The 20,116-nt window shown below is 51.5% G+C and overlaps 1 protein-coding gene across 3 annotated transcripts in view; it reads left to right on the top strand.

Moving 5' to 3' along the window:
- The window catches only part of Tubgcp3 (tubulin gamma complex component 3), a 57,204-nt gene that overhangs the window by 9,306 nt on the left and 27,782 nt on the right, over positions 1-20,116 (top strand). For 2 of the 3 annotated variants that reach the window (XM_021239303.2, XM_004858536.3), the window contains exons 3-11: positions 1,540-1,607; positions 5,276-5,353; positions 6,694-6,911; positions 8,444-8,616; positions 10,495-10,613; positions 11,125-11,250; positions 13,611-13,679; positions 13,997-14,129; positions 15,018-15,184. In XM_021239303.2, coding sequence (XP_021094962.2) covers positions 1,540-1,607; positions 5,276-5,353; positions 6,694-6,911; positions 8,444-8,616; positions 10,495-10,613; positions 11,125-11,250; positions 13,611-13,679; positions 13,997-14,129; positions 15,018-15,184 — 1,151 coding nt within the window. Of the gene's footprint in view, positions 1-1,539; positions 1,608-3,081; positions 3,180-5,275; positions 5,354-6,693; positions 6,912-8,443; positions 8,617-10,494; positions 10,614-11,124; positions 11,251-13,610; positions 13,680-13,996; positions 14,130-15,017; positions 15,185-20,116 lie in introns of those variants that run through there. The other variant, XM_021239305.2, reaches the window with a different exon arrangement.

Raw genomic sequence — 20,116 nt, 5'->3', positions numbered from 1 at the left:
GAGCAGCTGGTGGCCCGCAGGAAAGTGGTCCCGGCCCCAGGGGAAGTGGCTTGTGTTGCTCCCTGCACCTGGGCTGTGCGAGCATGCTCCTGTCGGGCTTGCAGCTGCACTGAAAGAGGCCTTTCACCTTCCATCCCTCTCCCCGCAGGCCTCCGGTGAACCTGCCCACATGAAGCTGGCCTTGTGTCTTAGTGTCCTGGCAAACTGTCTGTGTAGCTCTCGGCAGTTGTTCGCAGGGCACAGATTCCCACAGCCAGCTGTTGTGAACTGCTTAGGCCCAGTAGACTGTAAGGATGTCAGCCGTGTCCCTAGCAACGTGAAGAACTGGCTGCTACCGAGAGTGAGCTGTGCTGTCAACATAGACCAGATGCATTTGTGTCTGTCTCTCCACGATGCCAGGGTTTATTGAGTAGTACTGAATTCATGAGCTATGTCAGTTTCATCAGCCTCATTGGCCAACTTAGAATTAGTATGTTCAGAGCTAAATGCAAGCCCAGCATGGTGGCACACACCTGTAATCCCGCTATTTGGGAGGCTGAGGCAGGAGGACCACAAGTTTGAGACCAGTCTTGGCAACTTAGTGAGACTCTCTGAAAGTTAAAGAGAGGGTACAGGGGAGGCCTGGGGATATGGCCCTGGTAGTGATCTTGCTTAGCATGTGCCAGGCCCTGGGGTCAATCCGTAGTCCAGGGAGGGGGAAAAGAAAGCTAAGTGTGGTAGGTGGATGAGGTTTTTGTAAAGACCCACTCGTGAGACGGGATAAACAGGTTTGCTGGAGGGGTCACCTTGTCAGGTGGCTTTAGGAGCGGCCCCTCTCCTGGAAGGCATGGCACTTTCCTCAGAGCACCTGCGGGAGTGGTGTGTGGTGTGGTCCTGGTTCCTGCCTTTACAGTGGCTTCTCCCTTGTTCCGGAACCAGACCATGGATGAGCTTGTGTTTGCTGCTGCTTCTTTCAGTACAGTAGTCTGCGTGCAGCGGGGACACTCGAAGACACCAATACGATGAAAATTCACTAAAAGACTGTCTTTATCTTGAAATGGTAGTTGAGTACATTTCACCTAAAATGCGATGAAATATTCCTGTGTTGTACCCTAACAAAAATGTTCAGAGGTGTAGTTTTCGAGTCAGATTAACTGTCAAGAGTGCTTTACTTTTTGGTTATTGCTCTTTGATTTAGGATTCCAGCGGTGTTTTCACCTTCCATCCCTCTCCCAGTAGCTGTTATTAACTAATTAAATTGATGCTCGATGGCTCATTGCTGATGAGTTGTTTTCAGATAGACTACAGTGATTCCATTGTTTCTGTTCGTGAATTCTCACATAAATGCTTTGATCCCAGCATAATGCACTCCATATTTTACAAATGTCAGAGGTTGGACGGATGACCAGACTCAGAGCTGCAAGCCACTCCTGGCCGGGTTTGGACTCTCACACTCAGGGTTCTTTTTAGCCCCTTGAGCTGCCTGTACCCTGGGTGACATGGTGCCGGAGTGTGTCTCCTGTAGATGAGTCACAGCTGGTTTCTTTCCTGACTTTGCAGTTATCCGGCAGAGGAGAGAGGCGGACGCAGCACTGTTCTCTGAGCTCCACAGGAAGCTGCACTCGCAGGTAGGTGCGGGGGTCCGAAGTCACTCTGTGGTGGAGGGGCTCCCTGGGAGGGGACGCGTGAGCAGCCTCCGTGGTGGCGTGTGAGACTCTTCTGTCGTCACGGCGGGCTTTGAGCGCCTCAGCCTGGTTTCCGGCCTTTGTGCCTGTGACGAGGAGTGAGTCTGGGGCCCACGTGGACCGCGCGCTAGGTGTGCGCTGCTGGAGGGAGTGTTAGCGCGAGTTGTGCCCAAAGCTCCAAGGCTCGGCAGAGGCTCCCCCGGTGAGCCCGGGCCCCTCAGGCCTGGCTCCTGCGGCGTCCCGGGGCCAGTTGGTGGCGGCAGCCAAAGGAAGACTGTGTGGTTTTGTGATTGAGTGCCTCCACTTGAAGACAAGTGGTTTTCCTAACCTGGTGCTTTACAGAGTCTGTGTTGGTAAATTAATGAGGCACAGTGTGAGCTTTCTGCGATTTCTGACTGTAGCAGTACTGCATTAATCTAGCTTTTGTGTTCTTTTGTAGAGAAGAGTGAATCCAAAGAGGTTTCATACTTTGTTCGACAAATACTAAGTCAGTGTGGCAGTAAAAACCACTGCGGTGGGACAGTGCTGCTGGTAATAAACTCCCACGTTGTGAATCTTCAGGTAGTTTTGCCCTTAAAACAGCCTTAAGTTTATATGCTGTTCTGATTCCTTAATTCAGTGTGCTTGGATTCACTGTTACAACCGTGCCTTTTCATCCTTGATAATATTTACAAAGAAATAGAAGCTTTTTTTGCTACACTCATTTCCAGGCAGATTGTTTTAAACTGAGGTATCATTTCTAAAAATAACTTCTGTACTTTGGATGTAACAAAAATGTGCATCTCAGAAGTCAGATTTCCCAGGACAGCCTTGCCAGGATCTCACATGGAGACTCCCCCCAAATCCTGCTTTGTTGTGGATATGTGGACTGTTGGATGGGAGTGTATTAGAAGCTTTGTAACAAAACGGTTTTCTCCAAAAGTTAGGAAGCCTGAGTGTTTGTTTACTCCTGAACATTGATGTCCTAACTGGGAGCCTTGTCCCGGAACTGCCCCAAGACTAACCTGGTTGATATTTTCATAGTGTATCCAAAACATGACAAAAAGTAAAGGAGACAGTATAGCACTAGTCAGGGATGTGAAAAATGCAGACAGATTCTAGTCTTGTGGTAAGAACAGCCAGGTCCTCCAGAGTGACAGGTGCTTGGTGGCACTCCGTCCGTCTCCTCAGTGAAGGCCCCGCGCACGCGTGCGTGTGTGTGTGTGGTGTGTGTGTGCGTGTGCACTGCGCCTGTCCTGACCCATGAGGAAGGGGTCCAGATGCACGGTGCGGGGCTGAGGGCAGGAGGTGGCGAGTCTGGGGTGGGAGCACACTGTGCAGCGGGCCTGATGAGGCAGGGACAGGGCAGTGGGGACAGAGTGTGCGGGGCTGTGGTGGGGACCCTGGTGGGGACCAGGAGTCAGGTGCGACCTTGCAGGTGCTGGTAGAGCTGCACTGATGTGGCTGAGTAGCTCTGCAGAAGTGACCGCTTCGCACGCCTCCACCTCATGTGTCCTGCGACTTGCTGAGCAACTGGTTCGTACACGGTTTTGCAAGCTTTATGTGTGAGTTGGGCCCTTTTATGCTGAGAAGCCTGAGGGGGTTGAGTGGTTTGAAGAATGGATGCTCCTGCAGTGGTTGGGGTGATTTCTGCGTGATGTCTTGTGCTCCCTGCCTTCCGAGCTTCACTGGGAAGGACTGATGCCCTTGCTGGAGGTGTGGGGTGGGAGGACAGTGCCCAGTGGTGCCCACGACTCCTCGGGTGGCCCCGGTTGCACCCACCCCACCCCTGCAGCCTGGGGGTGGCCCTGGCCGTGGTACCTGCCCTCTTGCTCCTGGCTCTGGAACACACTTGGGCTCACACTGACACTAGCCCCTGAGGGATCTTCAGTAGACTGACCCTGGCTGAGCTTTGTGCGCACACTTTCGTTCCTTTTGGGACCTTTCATCACCCTTCACCCATACACACTTTCTTGTTTTTTTGTACTGGGGATCGAACTCAGGACCTTGGCCCTGTGAGGCAGGCGCAGCGTCATGCATACTTTCTGAGGTGAGAGCTGAGATTTGAACCCATGCGTTATTGCACAGGTGGGACTTACTCTGTCATCTCCCCATGCTGCTGGCTACTGGCTACTTTCCTGGGACTTCCTTAGGGTTCCCCATGGAACACGTGGCTCGGTGTTCTCACAGCTGAAAGGAGCATTTTTTCTTCTTTCACAGCTCGGTGTCATCTTGTTCTCTCCTGTGTGTGATCCTGCCATTGCTCTTGCCGCTCCCTTGACTCCAGGTCCTGGGCCTGCCCTCTGAATGTGCCTTTGTGTGTCCTTTTGGCTTCAGGCAGGCCTTGGTCTGCAGCTGGCCTGCAGGTTAGGATGCCAGCACATGATTTAGGTCTGCACTGTCTCAAGTGTGGAATGAGGAGAGTGGTCCTGTCATGGCCCGTGTGATGCAGGAGAGGCTGGATGAGCTGTACTTGGCCCTGTGGGCCCTTCCTCTAAATGGCAGCTGCTGTTACAACTGACTGCTCCACAAAACGTGGAGGAACACCTTAGCGGTCGTCAGTATAGCAGGGGGACCAAATCCACTGCTGGTCTTGGGCTAGAGCCAGACCCTGAGGCCCAGAACCCTGGTCCCTGTAATGGGGGATTCTAGGCTGAGAGGCTGAACGTAACTCAGCTGCAGTTCTCCTCAGGTGGCTGCTATCTTCCTGGGTGCCCTCCAGCCATCCCTCCAGCTCACAGAAGCGATGGTTTGCACCTGCAGGGGCCCTTCAGCGGCTTCCTGTGGTCTTGTTTAACCAGCTGTCCTGGCACAGCCTGTGAGGCCCCGTGCGTTGTGGTCCGTCTCCACTCTGACTCCTGGCTGTGGCAGATTGGTCTGTTCACACGGCTGACCTTTCAGGGACCTGAGCCTCCTCCAGAAGTCCTTTTGTGAGCCATGAAGTGCCACTTGTCATGTTGATTTGTCTGCTCATCTCTCTGCCACTGTATCGTGACTCCAAAGAGACTTTCAGGGCATATTTTATGTAATGTGGGGCAGCGTCCGGGGATTCATGCTGTAACTGAGGGTGTGCGCGTATGCGTCCTGCAGACCCAGAACGAGGGTGTGTGAGGTGCGTGAGTCTGGTTGCCGTGGTGCATGGTGGCAGCAGGCGGTGTCCACGTGATACCTGGAGCGCAGCCCCATGGTCAGCTCTCCTGGCTGAGGAGGGTTTGGGAGCAGAGTCTGGAGTTTGGGTCTTCCTGGGGCTGAGATGCCTGTTCTCTGGTCTAAGGGGACAGCAGGAAAGAAGGCATATTTCACAGGCTTTATGATGCAGTTTACCTTAGGGTTACTGTGGGCATTTCTAAGGATTTTGGGGGGTGACTGTACTGCTGTTCAGAAATAGGCTGATAGGTGGGAGTTGTTCTCGTGAGGGGCTTTGGAGTTGAAGGCCCATGTGTATCGGTACAGAACATCCGCTCCAGGCTGCAGTGCGCGGTGTGGTGGATGGGACGTGAAAGGAGCACAGGCTTGAGGTTAACAGGTGAATTTTAAAATGCATTTCTATTTTGGAAATAAGTATAATTTAGGAGAGGGAAAATTAAAGTGAAGCGCTGTATAAAATAATTTAAAATTATTTTTCTGAACAGGGAGTTTTGAAAAATAAGTGGTCCATACTCTACCTCCTGCTGAACCTCAGTGAGGACCCTCGCAAGCAAGCTAGCAAGGTAAGGCCGACGCCACAGCTGGAGAAGAGCAAGTAGGTCTGTTGGGGAGGCTGAGCACTTTCCTTTTCTGTTTAAGGGCTTCTTCAGCGTGCAGTTTCCCTGAGATGTGTTTCAGAGTCAGGTTATTCCGATACAACAGCGTGCAGTTAGTTAAATTGAGCCTGACTTGGTGGGTTTCAGACTTGTGCTTTGTATGGTTACCGACGTAAGCACAGGCGGCCCCTTCTGTCTGGGAAGGAAGAGCCAGGAGCTGCTGCGCTCTGCAGTCAGGGTTTTAGCAGCCCTGCTCCAGGGCGCTTCTGGCTGCTGGCCGGCTTTGGCAGGCAGTGTTGGAGAGTGCACTGGCGGCAGACTCCTGGCGCTGTGTGCAGGCGGATACCTCTGCAGACCTCAGGGCTGAGGAGCTGAGCAGTGTGGGCCAGAGTTAGATGTAGCACTGGAGCCTGAGTACTGAGCTCTCTTCATTATAGATAATATCAGACTTGTATTTTTTATTATTTTTAAAATTAAAAATTTTATTAGTGGGCCGGGGTTTTCTGCTGCGCAAGCACAAGGACCCGAGTTTGATCCCCGGTACCAAAAAATGAAAAAAAAATGTTCTTAGTACATTTGTAGTACATAATGTTTACATTCATCTTAGGGAGTGGAGTGCATGTGCTTAACATACCTTAATTCATTTTATTCTCCTTCCCCTTCTTTTCCATCTCTAGTTCTCCTTTCCATTTGCAAAAGATCCGTCTCCATTTCCTGTTGTCTTTTTATTTTGATTTTCTAAAGCTTTTACACAGCAAAGGAAAGAATAGTGAAGAGACAACCTACAAAATTGGGAAAAAAATTTTCTATCTACACCTCTGACAGAGGATTAATATCTAGACTTTACAAATAACTAAAAAAAAAAAAATCAGACTCCCCCAAAATAAAAGACTCAATAAAAAAAAGGGCAACCGAAATGCATAGACACATCTCAGACATCCAAATAACCAATAAGTGCATGAAAAAATGCTCAGTATCTCTGGCCATCAGAGAAATGCAAATTAAAGCGACGTTAAGATTCCATCTTAAGTGGAAAGAATGGTCATCATCAAAAAAGTCAGACTTCTAAAACTTACTTGACTTCTAGTTTACATGGATTTGGAATAAATGAGGTGCTTAGTAGTTAGCCATTGAAGGAGCTGTTGTTTTAAAACTGTCAGTGCTGGTAGATTTCAGAAACATCTTAGCCAGCACATCGCTCAGTGGTGAGCGGTCCACAGCCAGTCCCAGGGCGGGCAGGGGCACCAGCTGTCCTCTGAGGGGCTGCTGCATGACGCCCTGTCCCTGGACCTCTGCTTTCATTTCAGGTGTCCAGCTATGCTTCCCTGTTCACGCAGGCCTTGCCTAGAGATGCCCATTCCACTCCCTACTACTGCGCCCGGCCACAGACGCTCCCGCTCAACTACCAGGACCGGAGCACCCAGGCGGTGCCCAGCGTGGGCAGCCTGGGCAGCAGCGGCATCAGCAGCATCAGTGCGTGCACCCTCGGCGGTCCCGGGCCTGGCCCGCAGCCTCTGTTCCCGGGGTAACGCTCCTGACATGGCCAGGCTGGTGGGGTGGGTGTCCCAGGGCTCCCGGCTGGCTGGGGCCTCGCGTGTGCCCCCAGCATGCTGGGCAGAGTGTCCAGCTTTTGTGGAGGCCATTTACGCCGGCTCTGTCCAAGTAATAGAGGGTGTAGGTTATCCTCAGGCTGACAGTTCTGGTGTGCTATGTGCAGGAAAGCAGATGAGGGCGCCGAGGTGCGCAGGGCTAAGATGTGACAGTCCTTGTAGTTTAGCCTGCTGCCCACTGGATTGCATTCTGAGGCCATACTGAGCTCATGGTTGAGAAGAGCAGATGCAAGGGGCCTTAGAGGACCTTCAGAACCTTGTTTTCAAGTACATGCTTCGTGTGGAGGTTGTCAGGTGGCTTTGCTCTTTGCCGCTGTTCATTCCTGGGAATCAGAATGAAGCAGGTGATCCTGTGGTGGTATTTTCCAGAACAGTGGCAGGGACTTAGCATAAGAACCTGGTGTTCCACAGGAGCACAGAGTCCCAGTTTACTTTGTGAGTAGCGAGGCTGTGGGATAGAGGGTGGGACAGGAGTACCGTGCAGGGAGGACCAGGGGCCAATGTGTTCTGGGGCGGGCAGCTCACACGTTCACAAGCAACGCCCGGCAGAGGTTGTCTGACGCTCATGCTCTGGCCAGGCGCTGGAATGCTTCTTGGCACTGTGTAAACAGGTGAGTCGAAAACTCTGGACCGAAGCAGTCTTTCAGCATCAGTCTCTTCAGTTTGCAAAGATGTGGTCTTAGCAAGTGTGTTGACTTTTCCCTTTGAGAATAAACTGCCTCCCTGTCCTCTGGGCTCTCACGGGTGCAAGTGTGCCCGCTGGTGTGGCTGGTGCTGATGAAAGCTCTGGCACCTCAAGGAGTGCTTAGGAGAGTCCTGCATGTGGATTTGCAGCCCCGGAAGTGAGGCTCTGGATGCACTTGTCGGAGTGTGTTTGTTAGAAGTCAGCTGTCACGGGCTTCCATTTTCAAAAACTGGTAGTGGGGTGTTCTCAAAATTAGTGAACAACTACCGTGGTGTGAAGGTGCATTTGCCCTCCACTTCTAAGTTAATTGAAATCAGTGCCTCTTCCCCCATGGGCTTGAGGACAGGCAGTATGTGAGGACAGGCTGATGGTGTGGCTCCCTGTGTTTAAGCCCCTCTGCCCAGGAAATGTGGAAGTCTCATTTAGCTGTGAATCGCACAATGGTTCTGTGTGAGGAATGTGTGCCATGTGTGTAGAGGAAAGTTGGACAGAGCAGAAGTATGTCTGGGTGGCAGGGCGGAGCGAGGCATCCCCCACGCTGCAGTGTGGCCCGAGTGCTGGGCCAGGCCCTGGAGGGGCTGACGGGCCAAGGGACCTTGCCTATCTTGTGATTGTGCTCCTTGGGGAAAGCCGTGGTGTCGCCTCTCCTCTCGTGAGTTAAGTAATTTGGGGGAGGAACACGAGGAAGCTCTCCAGGAAGGGCTGTGTCTTTTGGTGAACAGGGTGGCTGTGGAAGACATGAGTGTCACTTCCTTCCTCTAGACAGTCCCATCAAGGCCCCGGTGTGGGGGACTGCCTCCGACAGCCGTTGGGCTCACGCCTCGCGTGGACTCTGACTGCCAGTCCACCGTCTTCCCAAACCCCGACTTCCAAGGGTGTCCCGAACGCAGTGTCCCGCAGCGTGGCACGGTCCAGGAGAGACGGGGACTCGAGTGGTAAGGATGGGTGTCAGCTTTCAGAATTCTCCCTTCATTCAGGCCGACCCAGACCTCCGTGTCAGAGGTTCCTGCTGTTTGTCCTGCAGCCTAGGTCCCTGCTGTGGCCTGTTCTGTGGGAGTCACTTCCTGGCCCTGGCTGGCCATTTCCTGGTGCCCCTGCTTTTCGCCTGGCCTCTGCATGATCTGCTGTCTCTGTGCTGCTCTTCCTGCCTCCTCCTCACAGTCCCTTCCTGTCCCATCCCACTGTCGCTCCTGGGAAGCTTGTGCTGCTCATTCCCAGCCTGAGTCCCACGAGGGGCACGTCCATCTGGTGACAGTGGCAGTGCCCGGGGCGGTGCCCGAACACATGAGCGCGTGGACGGACTGCGTGCATGTGCATGCAAAGGAAGACCGCCGTGAGAGATCTGAAGCCCTGCTGTGCTCCCCGGCCGAGCGAGTGTCTCATGAGCACACTGCAAAGAGCAGCATCTGACCCATGGGAGTCCAGAAGACCAAGCAATGGCTCTGCTTGAGGTCACTGGGTGCTGCCTGTCCCTGCTAGAGCACCAGGGTTTGGAGACTTTGGGAACTGCGAGGGCATCGTGCTGCCCTTGGCTGTTGCAGTGTGCCCAGCCTTGCACAGCTTTCAGTCCTGAGAGCCGCTGCGTGTGCCAGCTTGTGCCCGCCCACAGCAGCCCTGCGTGATCGTGTTGGATGCCGGTCTGTTTCTAGACACGGTCAGAGGCTGTCTTCCTGACTCCTGGCCAGTGCCATGAGTGTGTCCCGTGGAAAGACGAGAGCACAGTGGACTTGAACAGGGAGAAGCAGGCAGAGAGGGTCGGGGCAGAGCAGTGTGGCAGGAAACAAGGAAGCTGCTTCAGGCCAGATGCGTTAGGAATTCCATCGAGGAGGAACACTAGGTGTAGAAGACAGGTGTTTTAAAAACAGTTCCATTCAGACAACTGTGTCTTGGGCCAGGGATGTAGCTCAGTGGTTCCGCTGCCTGCCTCGAAAGTACAAGGACCCAAGTTCGATCCCCGGCACCAAAAAAAAAGAAAAAAAACCCCAGACAACTGTGTGTTGCTTACCAAAGACAACTTAAGCTTAAGGACACAAGCAGGTTGAAAATAAATGGATAGGAAACCTGCATCTTGCAGACAGTAACTGTAAAGCAGGCGGGTGATCGTCATTGTCAGAGTGGCCTTCAAAGGGCAGGAGCGGGGACAGAGGGGCTGCGTAAGGAGTTCAGGCACATTCTTGAGAAGGCTCAGTGACCCTAACCCTGGATCCCACGTGTGCAGAGCAAGACAAACGGGCAGCCTGGAAAGGAAATGAAGCAGCCCGTGCTGCAGCCGGGTGAGTCCACTCCGCATAGCTGAGAGGCTACCAGAAGGAGCAGGCGGTGAAGTGCAGTGGGCAGCCTCCTGACGGACCTCCGGCGACTGTGACATGCACAGCTGTGTTCTGTCCCGCACACTGGTGCCGTGGGCTTCAGGTGCGGCCTCTGCCTCCTGCCCCTCGCCTGGGCCTCTCACCCAGTTCCATTTCTGACTGGGTGTGTGGAGGACTCTGGATGGTGGCACCGCAAGTAGCTTCTCTGTTGTGAAGGCTCCCTGGGGCCTGGGCCCCTCGTGGGGACCCACTTTACAGATGCCACCTGCCGAGTGACTGCGGGTGACCTGCACTGCAGGCCCCGTCTCTGGAAAGACTGTCAGAGGAGACGCTGTCAGCCGCCTCTGCCCTGGCCTTGTACCTCTTCCATTGGAAGCTCGTTTGTGGAGTATGCAAATGGTGTCCTGGTAGCAAAGATATAATCCAGAGCGAATCATGCCATGAAACATTTCATCTGGAAATGTATCATTTAGTGATTTCTATCTTTTATAAATGTTTTTATAGGTACTATGGAAATTACTGAAGCAGCTCTCGTGAGAGACATCTTGTACGTCTTCCAGGGCATAGATGGCAAAAATATCAAAATGAACAGCACTGAAAATTGTTATAAAGTAGAAGAAAAGGTACAGTAACATAAAATCTAGTTTAAAATATTCAAAAAGAAAGCTGCCCTGCAGTCCAGAGGTGAGATTTGACAGGGGCTCCTGGGATTGCTGGGCGGGGGCCCTGTGGCCTCTGGTGGGTCTGCGTCCTCCCCCAACATAGTGATGTCACCGGTGCCCAAGGGGCGGTGCCCTGGCCGGGGCTTGGCCACTGACACAGGATTCCAGGGTGGGGGTCTTGCTTGCCCCGGTTCCGTCTTCCAGAGTGGCCTCCCTGTTGCCTTGTTGTGTCACCCTATGACTCTCTCGGCCCTTCTCGGAAATGAAGGTTCCAGGCTGGGACTCCGGCTTCCTTCAGAGTGTTTTCCCTCCCTGTGCTTTTTCTCCCTTTACTGATTTATGTTAGGTACTTTTAACTCTCACATTGAAAGTGATGACATCTAAGCATAGAATCAAGAGCAGAAGTGATTGAGGAAAATAATAATGCAAATTCTAGTGTTGATTGTTAATTTTTGGTGTGCTTACGTTTTAGGCAAACCTGAACAAGTCTTTGCGGGACACAGCAGTCAGACTTGCTGAGTTGGGATGGTTGCATAATAAGATCAGAAAGTACACCGACCAGAGGAGCCTGGACCGCTCATTTGGACTAGTAGGTCAGGTACGTTCATTAGGACTCACTGTGGGAATGATGTTTAGTCTGCTCACGGTCTGCTATGAAAATGACTTCTAGTAGAGTTCTTTTTAAAGACGATGGTATTAGCTGGGTCCATAGAAGAAAGTGGAACCCACAGGAGGTGTTGGCGGAGCCCAAGGCTCCTCTGCCTAGGAAAAGGGGTTCAGAGAAGGAGGGGCCGTGGAGCAGGAAAGCTCCAGGGAGGGCCCTGCCCTGCCCTGCCCTGCCCTGCCCTGCCCTGCCCTGCCCTGCTCTGCTGCTGCCTCCCACAGGGTTAACGGGCAAGGTGTGGCCACACCCACAGCCGGGGCACCCTGAGATAGACTCCGAAGCTGCCGTGCTAGAGGTGGGACCCATTGGCTGGGTGACTGGGGCTGGCGCGCTGCCCCTGGAGCAGCGGCCGCCTTCCTTCTCGCTGCTGGAGCCTGGGAGAAGCAGCAGACAAGTAAACTGTAGCGCTGCTGCAGTCCCACTCTTCGGTGGTGAGGCCGCCCGATGCCCCTGTGCAGCAGTCATTGCTGGGGAGGCCTCTGCATTTTGAGAGGTGTCCAGCAGCTCTGTGTTTGGAGCACAGTGGTGGCGGCGGCCGAGAGTGTGGCTCTGAAGGGAGACAGCCCAGGGTTCGCAGCTTGGCTTCACCCTGAGCCTAGCTACTTCCTGTGTCCTTGGTCTTTGGAGATGAGAGGATGTGTGTTCGCTGCCGGTTCCGAGTGGTCCTAGCGCATCCACTGTCTGGTGAGCTGCCGAAGACCAGCCACCATGCTGCTCCACTGTGGGGCCAGATGCTAAGGACAGGCCGGGCGTGGGATGGGTCCTCAGCACAGGCAGTGGCTCCCGGCGGTGGCCCCATGGCTCCTCCTAGCGGCAAGCAGGACTGCCGGCTCCTTGCTCGTCCCACAGGGTCCCGGTCATATCTTTGTTCCTGTCATCCGGTTGTGCACGCAGACTCCACCAGGAGGTCCTGGGGTAGGATAAGCAGTGAAACAAGTACAAAAGGAATAGAAGAAACTAAATGCTGTGTAGATATTCTAAGTGTATTTTCAAATTGATACATAAAGTGGTGCGTATCAGTGGGGTACCAGGGGAGGCTTCAACGCAGGAACATGTTGTATAAAGTTCAGATCCAGGGAAACATGCCTGTCTCCTCAGTTGCTTTTCCTGATGGTGACAGCATTCAGAATCCTTTCTCATGGCGGTTTGGAAATGTCTAGTCCGTTGCCATCTGGCATGGCTGTCCGTGCAGCAGCACAGAGAGCGTCTGTCTCTCGTCGCCCTGTGACTTTGCCTCCCTTCCCACCGCCCCGGCCTCTGGTCAGCGCTGATTCCCCACATGTGGGGCCGTGATGCTCAGCTGTTTCACCTAACATAGTGACCTCCAGCTTCGCCAGGTGCCTCCCTGCTGTCTGGCTGTTTGCTCATCCTGGACAGAAGGAGCCAGCCAGATGGGTGGGGCGGGTCACCCTTCGGTGAGAGCCAGGATGTCACACTAGGTCTGTCTGACTGCCCGAGCTGGGACGTTCCAGCCTAGGAGTCTCGCTTTCTAACGTTGCTTGTGTCTCCAGAATGAGTACATGAATGCTCACTTTTGTGTTAGTCACACAGTCCCAGCCCACAAAGCAAACATGCCGCAAACAAACTTTTGTGTATGGTTATATATTGGTTTAGAGTGTTTAGGAAGTGTGGCCTGCACGTGGATAGCGGGCAGCGGCTCTGTCCTTGGCAGCTGTGTCTCTGGCCCTGACTTGGAAGGTGGCGCTCTTGACCTCGCCAAGCGGCCTCCGCTTTGTGCCTGTGCGGTGGGCGCACAGGGCCGTGTGCAGGTCCATGAAGGCCCCTGTCGCTCGCTCCGAGGGTCGTTCTGATATGGCCCTCGTTGGGTTAAGACTGCGTGTGTACAGAGAAGATTTGAATTCTGTGCGTGGGAGAACAAGCAGTGTAAAGCAGGGCGAAATTGGGTTGGTACCGAGCCAGCAATTTTTAAGTTTTGTCAGTTGAGAACATTGTAAAAAAAGTTGTATTTTAACTGAAAATTTAGAAAGACATACTATCTAAAGGATAATTTCTCAAAATTGATTACACTTTTTTGGCTTCATGAAAACTGTACTACATTAAACGTTTTTCCTTTTGTAAAGTTTATGCTTTTTTATACAAAGGAATAATAACACTTCTCTGACATTACTGAAGTACATACTGTGGTGCTAAAGCTGCTAAGCAGACCGTTGACAGAACCAGAATTGAAATCACGCTGCACTCACGAAACTCACTGCAGGCACTGCGCCTCTGCAGTCGGAGGGCGTCTGCGGGTGGAGGCCTCCTTGCTTTAAGTGACTTCTCCTCCCACACAGAGCTTTTGTGCCGCCTTGCATCAGGAGCTCAAGGAATACTACCGGCTACTCTCTGTTTTACACTCCCAGGTAAATATTTTCTCTTTATTTTAAAATTGAAACATTATAGGATATTTAAGTTACTGTGTATATTAAAGCATAGCGGTCAGTGTTGGAATAATGTTTACGAGTGCCAAATAGCTATAAAGTTTCATTGTATCCTAGAGCCAATTAATTACTCATTTTCAGGGCCCTGTATACCATTTGAAGGCCCCTGGAATCTTGAAAGTACTACTGTTTTCTCAGAGGAGACCTTTGACTTCATTGTTTCCTTGTGGTCACTGCATATGCATTGAGAATTAATGTGCCTGGTGTTTTGTACTTACACTTTCCATGTTGTCTTTCAGCTACAGCTACAGGACGATCAAGGGGTCAGCTTGGGACTTGAGAGCAGCCTGACTCTGCGGCGCCTCCTGGTTTGGACCTATGACCCCAAAATAAGACTGAAGACCCTTGCGGCCCTGGTGGACCACTGCCAAGGTCCTTGGGGTCTCTTGTGTGTGCTTCTGCTGTGCCATGGTTCGAACTCCTTTGCAGGGCGGGCCATCCAGCTTTGCTTTTGGATGCTTGACAGCCATATGTGTGTTCACTGAGTGCAGACAGGGATGTGAGCTGCCAGGGAAAGTGAGCCGTTGTAATGTGGTCTGTGATTATCCTTGGGGAAGCTCAGGCTGTTAGGGAGGTGAAGGCTGGAAGGAGTGAGCCTCCAGCATGTAGAGGTGTGGCCTGGATGCCGGGCCTTGCCTGTGCCCCTCTGCTTGCCTTGTACCTGGCAGGCTTCTCTAGCATCTTTGCTTTCCTTCTGGGGTAGGGTCATATCCGTATTTGCTGTCTGTGTGTTGAAAATCCCCATTTCTGGATGTCTGGCTTAGCCCTCCCTTGGGCTCTAGCTTCTGTGTTTCCAGCTGCCTTCGGAACCTTTTTCCCACGCTTTGTGCTACTTGGCAGAAACTTCTCATGGACTGAGGGTATTGCCTCCACGGGCTAGGTGGGAGTTAAGGGTGAGTGGAGACAGTGTAAGGGTCATGCACAGAACCTGTGCTGCTGCTGTGTATGCTCGCGGCAGAATGGAGTGTGAAGCCCAGTCAGAAAGGTGTGAACAGCTGTGTGAGGTCTAGAGTGGGCAGCTAGTTGCTGTTTGCTGCTTTTGCAGTGTTAAACTCCTTTGCTGTCACGAAGGGAGCAGTACTCCCCTGGCTTGTGTAAAGCAACAGAGTCTTGCTGCTGGTGCTTCTGGGTCCAAAAGTGGTATTAATGGCGGGAAGTGGACATCCTTAATCTCAATGCCTTGGCCATCCTTGGTTTGAAGGGCTTGCTTTGTGCTGCGAATGTACACTGGGTGTTTAGTTTCATTCCCTGTTCCCCCAGGGAGGAAAGGAGGGGAGCTGGCCTCCGCTGTCCACGCCTACACAAAGACGGGAGACCCATACATGCGGTCACTGGTGCAGCACATCCTGAGCCTGGTGTCTCACCCCGTCCTGAGCTTCCTCTACCGCTGGATCTACGACGGGGAGCTCGAGGACACATACCACGAGGTGAGGTGGTGGGGTGGTGAGGAGGCATGGGCACCCCGTTCGCTTCGTGGTCCCCGTGGTTATCTGAACGGGAGGTGCCCACACTTCGCCTGAGTGCTGTGCACGTTTGCACCGTGCCTGGAGAGCTGTATTCACCTGGTGGAGAGTTCTTCTCCCAGCCTCAGCAGTGAGAAACTGGGCAAGGTCAAATGCTCGGTCAGGCGGAATCCTCGCAAGCTGTGAGGAGCTGGGTCTGGGCCTCCTGAGGCTGAGCATGCGTTCACATGTGGGTTGCTTTGCAGGGTTGTGCGTAAACTCACTCTGATCATCTGTGCCAAGAGTTTGAGTGAAGTGAATTATTTGTGTATGTGTATGTTTACTTTTTGAGCTAAGCCAGCTCTGCTATAATGCAACAGATGAGTTCTTAAAAATCTCCAGAATCCAAGAACCAGACAGTGGAAGCCATAGGGCTTTGGGGGAAAGAAGGTGGGGGTGTCACACTCACAGACATTGCTAGTAACATGGAAGGCGCCAGAAGGTTGGGATTCTCGCAAAGGTTAAGTGGCTCAGAAATATGTAGAGACTGCAGTCAGTGTGGCGGTAATCTTGAACGCACCCTGTTGCCTGCGTGGGCGTGGGTGGGAGGCTGAGCCGCCATGTCCATGTCCGTGTCCATGTCCCGGGAGGTGCTGAGGGAGCGGGCTGCTGGCTGAGGCGCGGCGGTCTCGCTGTGCAGGTGGCCGGCTCCTGTGTCTGGGCTCAGCCTGTTTCTCCCTGTGGGAACTGCACGTAAGCGCACATGGGGTGTGCGCTGTGCCCAGAGCCTCCTGACTCATCAGCGTGCTGTTGCAGCTCACTGCTTTCAGAACATTGTGTTGTGTGCTGCATGGAGACACATGGATGGGTTGCACATGTCCGTGTGTGTGTGTGTACACGTGTGTTGTGTAAGTCGATTGTTCGGTGCCTGTTTTCTTCATTACTTTGTACTATGTCGCTGTGTGGACAGATCAGTTTGTATTTGGCAGTGTTCCTGCTGATGGAGATTGTGTTCTCTGTGGTGTTTCGTATTAGGAGTGTTCTTAAATTGGACATCCTTTGGTGGGCTCCCTGTGCATGGTCTGTACTTCTCCAAGGTTGGCACTGGAGTTGCTGGCTTGTAGGAATGCAGCCTTTAACACGTTCCGCTGGTTTGAGCCACCGGTGGTACATGTGTGACTGTCCCATCGGGCAGCTTGTGCTGCTGGGGCTACAGATGGATCTAATACTTTCCATAGGTCTTTTTACTAATAAACTTAATAAAAAGCGGCCTGATGGGACAGTCCTGTGTATACCACCTGCAATTTAAGTAGCCCAGCAGCGAGACTTGTGAAGTATGGCCCGCTGTGAACGTGTTAAAGTCTTATTCTGCCAGTTTGAGCCCTCCAGTGGGTCTGTCAGTTACCCAGCCACAGGTTCAGTGTCTCTCGTTGGAGCACCCGGAGTCTGAAAGGCTCTGAAACAGTGCTCATGTGATGCGCAGACGAACCTCAGGTGGCGGTGAGACCCTTGCCCACTAAAACACCATCGATAGCAACTTCAGGCTGTGTGTATGAAGTGCATGGAACATGAAGGAATTGAGTGTCCATACTTGGATTCTATCCCAAATCATCTCCTTGTCTGCATATCAGTACAGGTAACCCTTGTTTAATGACTGAACTTAAACTGAGGCGTGCTGTTTGGACTTACGCCCCACCTTTTCTCTCTGTGTAGTTCTGTGTGTCTTGCTGGTAGAGCCTCAGGGTCTTTGTTTGTGCAGTCCACCTTTTCAATGCAGCCGTGTAATTTCTGCAGTTGTACTGGGCAGTACAGCATTGTAGCTTATGCTCTGTCACACGTTACAGCACTGCATGTAAGAGTTACACAGATAAAGCAAAGTCGTCCTGTTGGAGTTTCCTTTGACTGTTTCTTTGTTCTGAACACTGCAGTGTACCTACTCTGTATAATTCCTCACTTAGTGACCAGTCCTACACACGGGCTGGATCTCGGTTGCTAACTGAGGAATCCAAAATCCTCCACACTTCTGGCCCGCCGCATGCAGGGTCGTGGTCCTCAGCCTGGAGTGTAGATGGGGACTGAGGTCCTTGCACTGGCACACTCAGCCCGCACCAGCCTGTGCCTCGGGTCTTCCTCCTTCGCTCTGGGCCACACTTCATGTTTCCCCGCAGCATTAATAAAAATGTATTTAATGTGTGAAATGGGCATTTCACGGTGGTGTTTATCTGCTTTTTCCTGGTTCCCAGGGAGGTTAAGCACCTTTTCATGGTTATCGGTATTTTTATTTTCTTTTAATTGCCCATTCATATCTCTTTGCCTATTTTTCCTATGGATTTTTTTTAGGATTAAATCACGGAAGCTGTTAGGTATTTGGATATATTGTGTATGTAATTGGACTTTTTCTTTTCTTTTCAAATTATATACAACTTACAGAAAAGTAGGGGTGGTGCAGAGTTATTGCCCTGTTGGCTGAGCCTTCACTAGCACTCCACAGGTTGGCACTCTTCATTCCTGACTCCCCTCCATTCTGCGCCCCTCACTTCCTGTGTCCTTGTCTTTTGAGCTATTTGTGAATGTTATTTAGATGGCTCGGCTTCAGTTCTGTTAAAAGTTCTGCTTGTATTTTTATAGCCTAGGCTGGTTTTGAGCTCACAGTAATCCTCCTGCCTCAGCTTCCTGAGTGCTGGGATTACAAACGTGTACTACCACACGCGGCTCAATTTCCTATGTTCTTGTGCTAAGTGAAATGTCTTTTATGAAAATGTAATTGAAAGCATTCTGTTTGTTTTATCTAATGGTTATCTTGAGGTGACTTAGCTTTCAGTGTGCTCCACCTCACTAAGCATTGATTTCTTCCCTCGGTAAGATGAGGAAGTCTGTTCCCCTCCCGGTTCTGGGCCAGCACCACCACTAATCTGTAGCTTTTGTGTTATTTTTAACTTTTCGATGCATTTATAAGTTGCTTTTTCTTTCAAGATTTTAATTTGCTTTGCATTTAGATTTGAACCAGTTAAACTGCTGTTGAACTGGTATTTTTGCCCACCACCCAGTGCAGCAGCACCGCCTTTCATTGAGGTGCGCACTTGATTGAACACAAAGTGAGCCACCATCCAGCTGAGGACACAGCCCTCGCCAGTGGCCCTGAGCGCTGGGTCACTGCCTGTTCTTCTGAGAAGGTGTGGCCTTCACCCAGGCACCGTGAGCAGCTTTGTCTTGTTTTAACTTTCATGTTTGAGGGGTCATGTGACACGCAGTCACACGTGGTGCAGTTGGTGCCATCTGTGGGGTTTGGTGTTGGTATTCATCGTGATAAAGTTTGCATCCTTTGTGGGTCTGTGGAAAATACAAAGTTGTTTATTTAGGCTTTTAAATCAGACTTAATTTTTCAAGATAACCAGCAGCTTAGACTCATGCACTCTTCAGTTCTCATCACCAGGATGAGAGGTGGCGAAGCTTGCAGCTGTGGCCTTCCTTTTCCTTTGATATAGAGTTCCTGCATTTGAGGTTGCTCTGCAGGTTCAGGAGGAGTTGAATTTTTGGAAACCTGTGCAATTGATTATTAAGAAACCACATTAATATTTTGATCATTATGACAGTAAGATAATTATTTGGGTTTTAAAATTTTTTCATTGAATACATTTACAGGTCTGAGTGATTTTGTGATTAGAAAAAATAAATGTTTTCGGAAATTGTGTGTGTGTTTATAACATGCTGTATGCTAGGCTTAGCGATGCAGTCTTTATTTATTTATTTTTTGGTACCAGGGATCAAACTTGGGACCTTGTGCTTGTGAGACAGGCGGCAGAACCACTGAGCTAAATCCCAGGCCCAAAAGTTTTTATTTTAAAAAAATGTTTTTCTTTTAATTATAGACTTCTAAGGAAGTTGCAAGAATTCAGCAGAGCACTGGTGCTCCTGCTCAGCACTTGACTCCAGCAGCCCCGCAGGCTCCCTCACCCTGCAGCTATTTCTGCTGCTCGGTGCCTGCTGTGCCTGGGCCCTTGTCCACCTCACTGGCTCTGCCTGTGGAATTTCTCCAAAACACCACGACTGGCAGAGCCTACATGGGCCCTTGAGGCCCACATGTGAGCCTCTACCACGCTACATAGCTCGGGTCCTGGGTCGGGTGGTTTGGGGCTCCATGTCCTGAGCCCTTTCTCAGCCTCGGTCTTTCTTCCCTCCATCTTTCGATGCGCACGATGGCTGTGCCTGTCCCCTGGGTCCAGTGTGGGCCAGGCTGGAGGTGGACACGTGGGCGGCACGTGGCCTGTCACCTGAGGTCAGGCCAATCTCAGAAGGACTGGGATGACACGTGAGGGCCTCCGGTGTCCATGGCGTCAGGGCCTCTTCTCTCTAGATCTCTGACAGCTCCTGTTTTCAGATCGGCAAACCCTACGTTGACACGTTTTCATTTAAATCTTCATTTTGGAAAAGGTCTCTAAGTAATATCTTTACCATACACATTGGTTAGTGTAGAGAATCATTTTTTTGGTTGAACATTATGTAACTAAAACTTGAGAGTTTTTCTCTTCATTTCTGATGCATGTTAATCTTTTCTCAGCCTGGCTAAGGTGAGTTACAACTTGAAAAGTTGAATTTCTTCAAGTGTCTCTGGGTGCAGGAGCCGTATAATTCACTTCCTAGTGTGCAGTTTATGGGATATCTGCATAAGCAGATGCCACTTTCGTAATCAAAAGAAAGTGTAAAATGTCAATCAGAGATGAAAACTGAAAAAAGAGTATAAGCAACCACGTGAGATTGTGGCCCTGGAAAGTCCCCAGACGAGGAGAATCGCCCAGAGCTGCACAGCAGGCTTCGGAGGGGGGAAAGTGCGGCTGCAGGAGGTCGAGGGAGCACCAGGGAAAAGCAGGAAGGAGAACAGCAGTGCTCAGGCGCCCTGTGGCACCCGGGCCCGTGAAC

This window comes from Heterocephalus glaber, unplaced genomic scaffold, assembly GCF_053883595.1.
Source record: "Heterocephalus glaber isolate CG9 unplaced genomic scaffold, H.glaber_assembly_v1.0 deba00001579, whole genome shotgun sequence".
In the NCBI taxonomy this organism is placed as follows: domain Eukaryota; kingdom Metazoa; phylum Chordata; class Mammalia; order Rodentia; family Bathyergidae; genus Heterocephalus; species Heterocephalus glaber.
The sequence above is the reverse complement of the archived record's forward strand: the minus strand, read 5'-3'. Positions and strand labels throughout refer to the sequence as shown.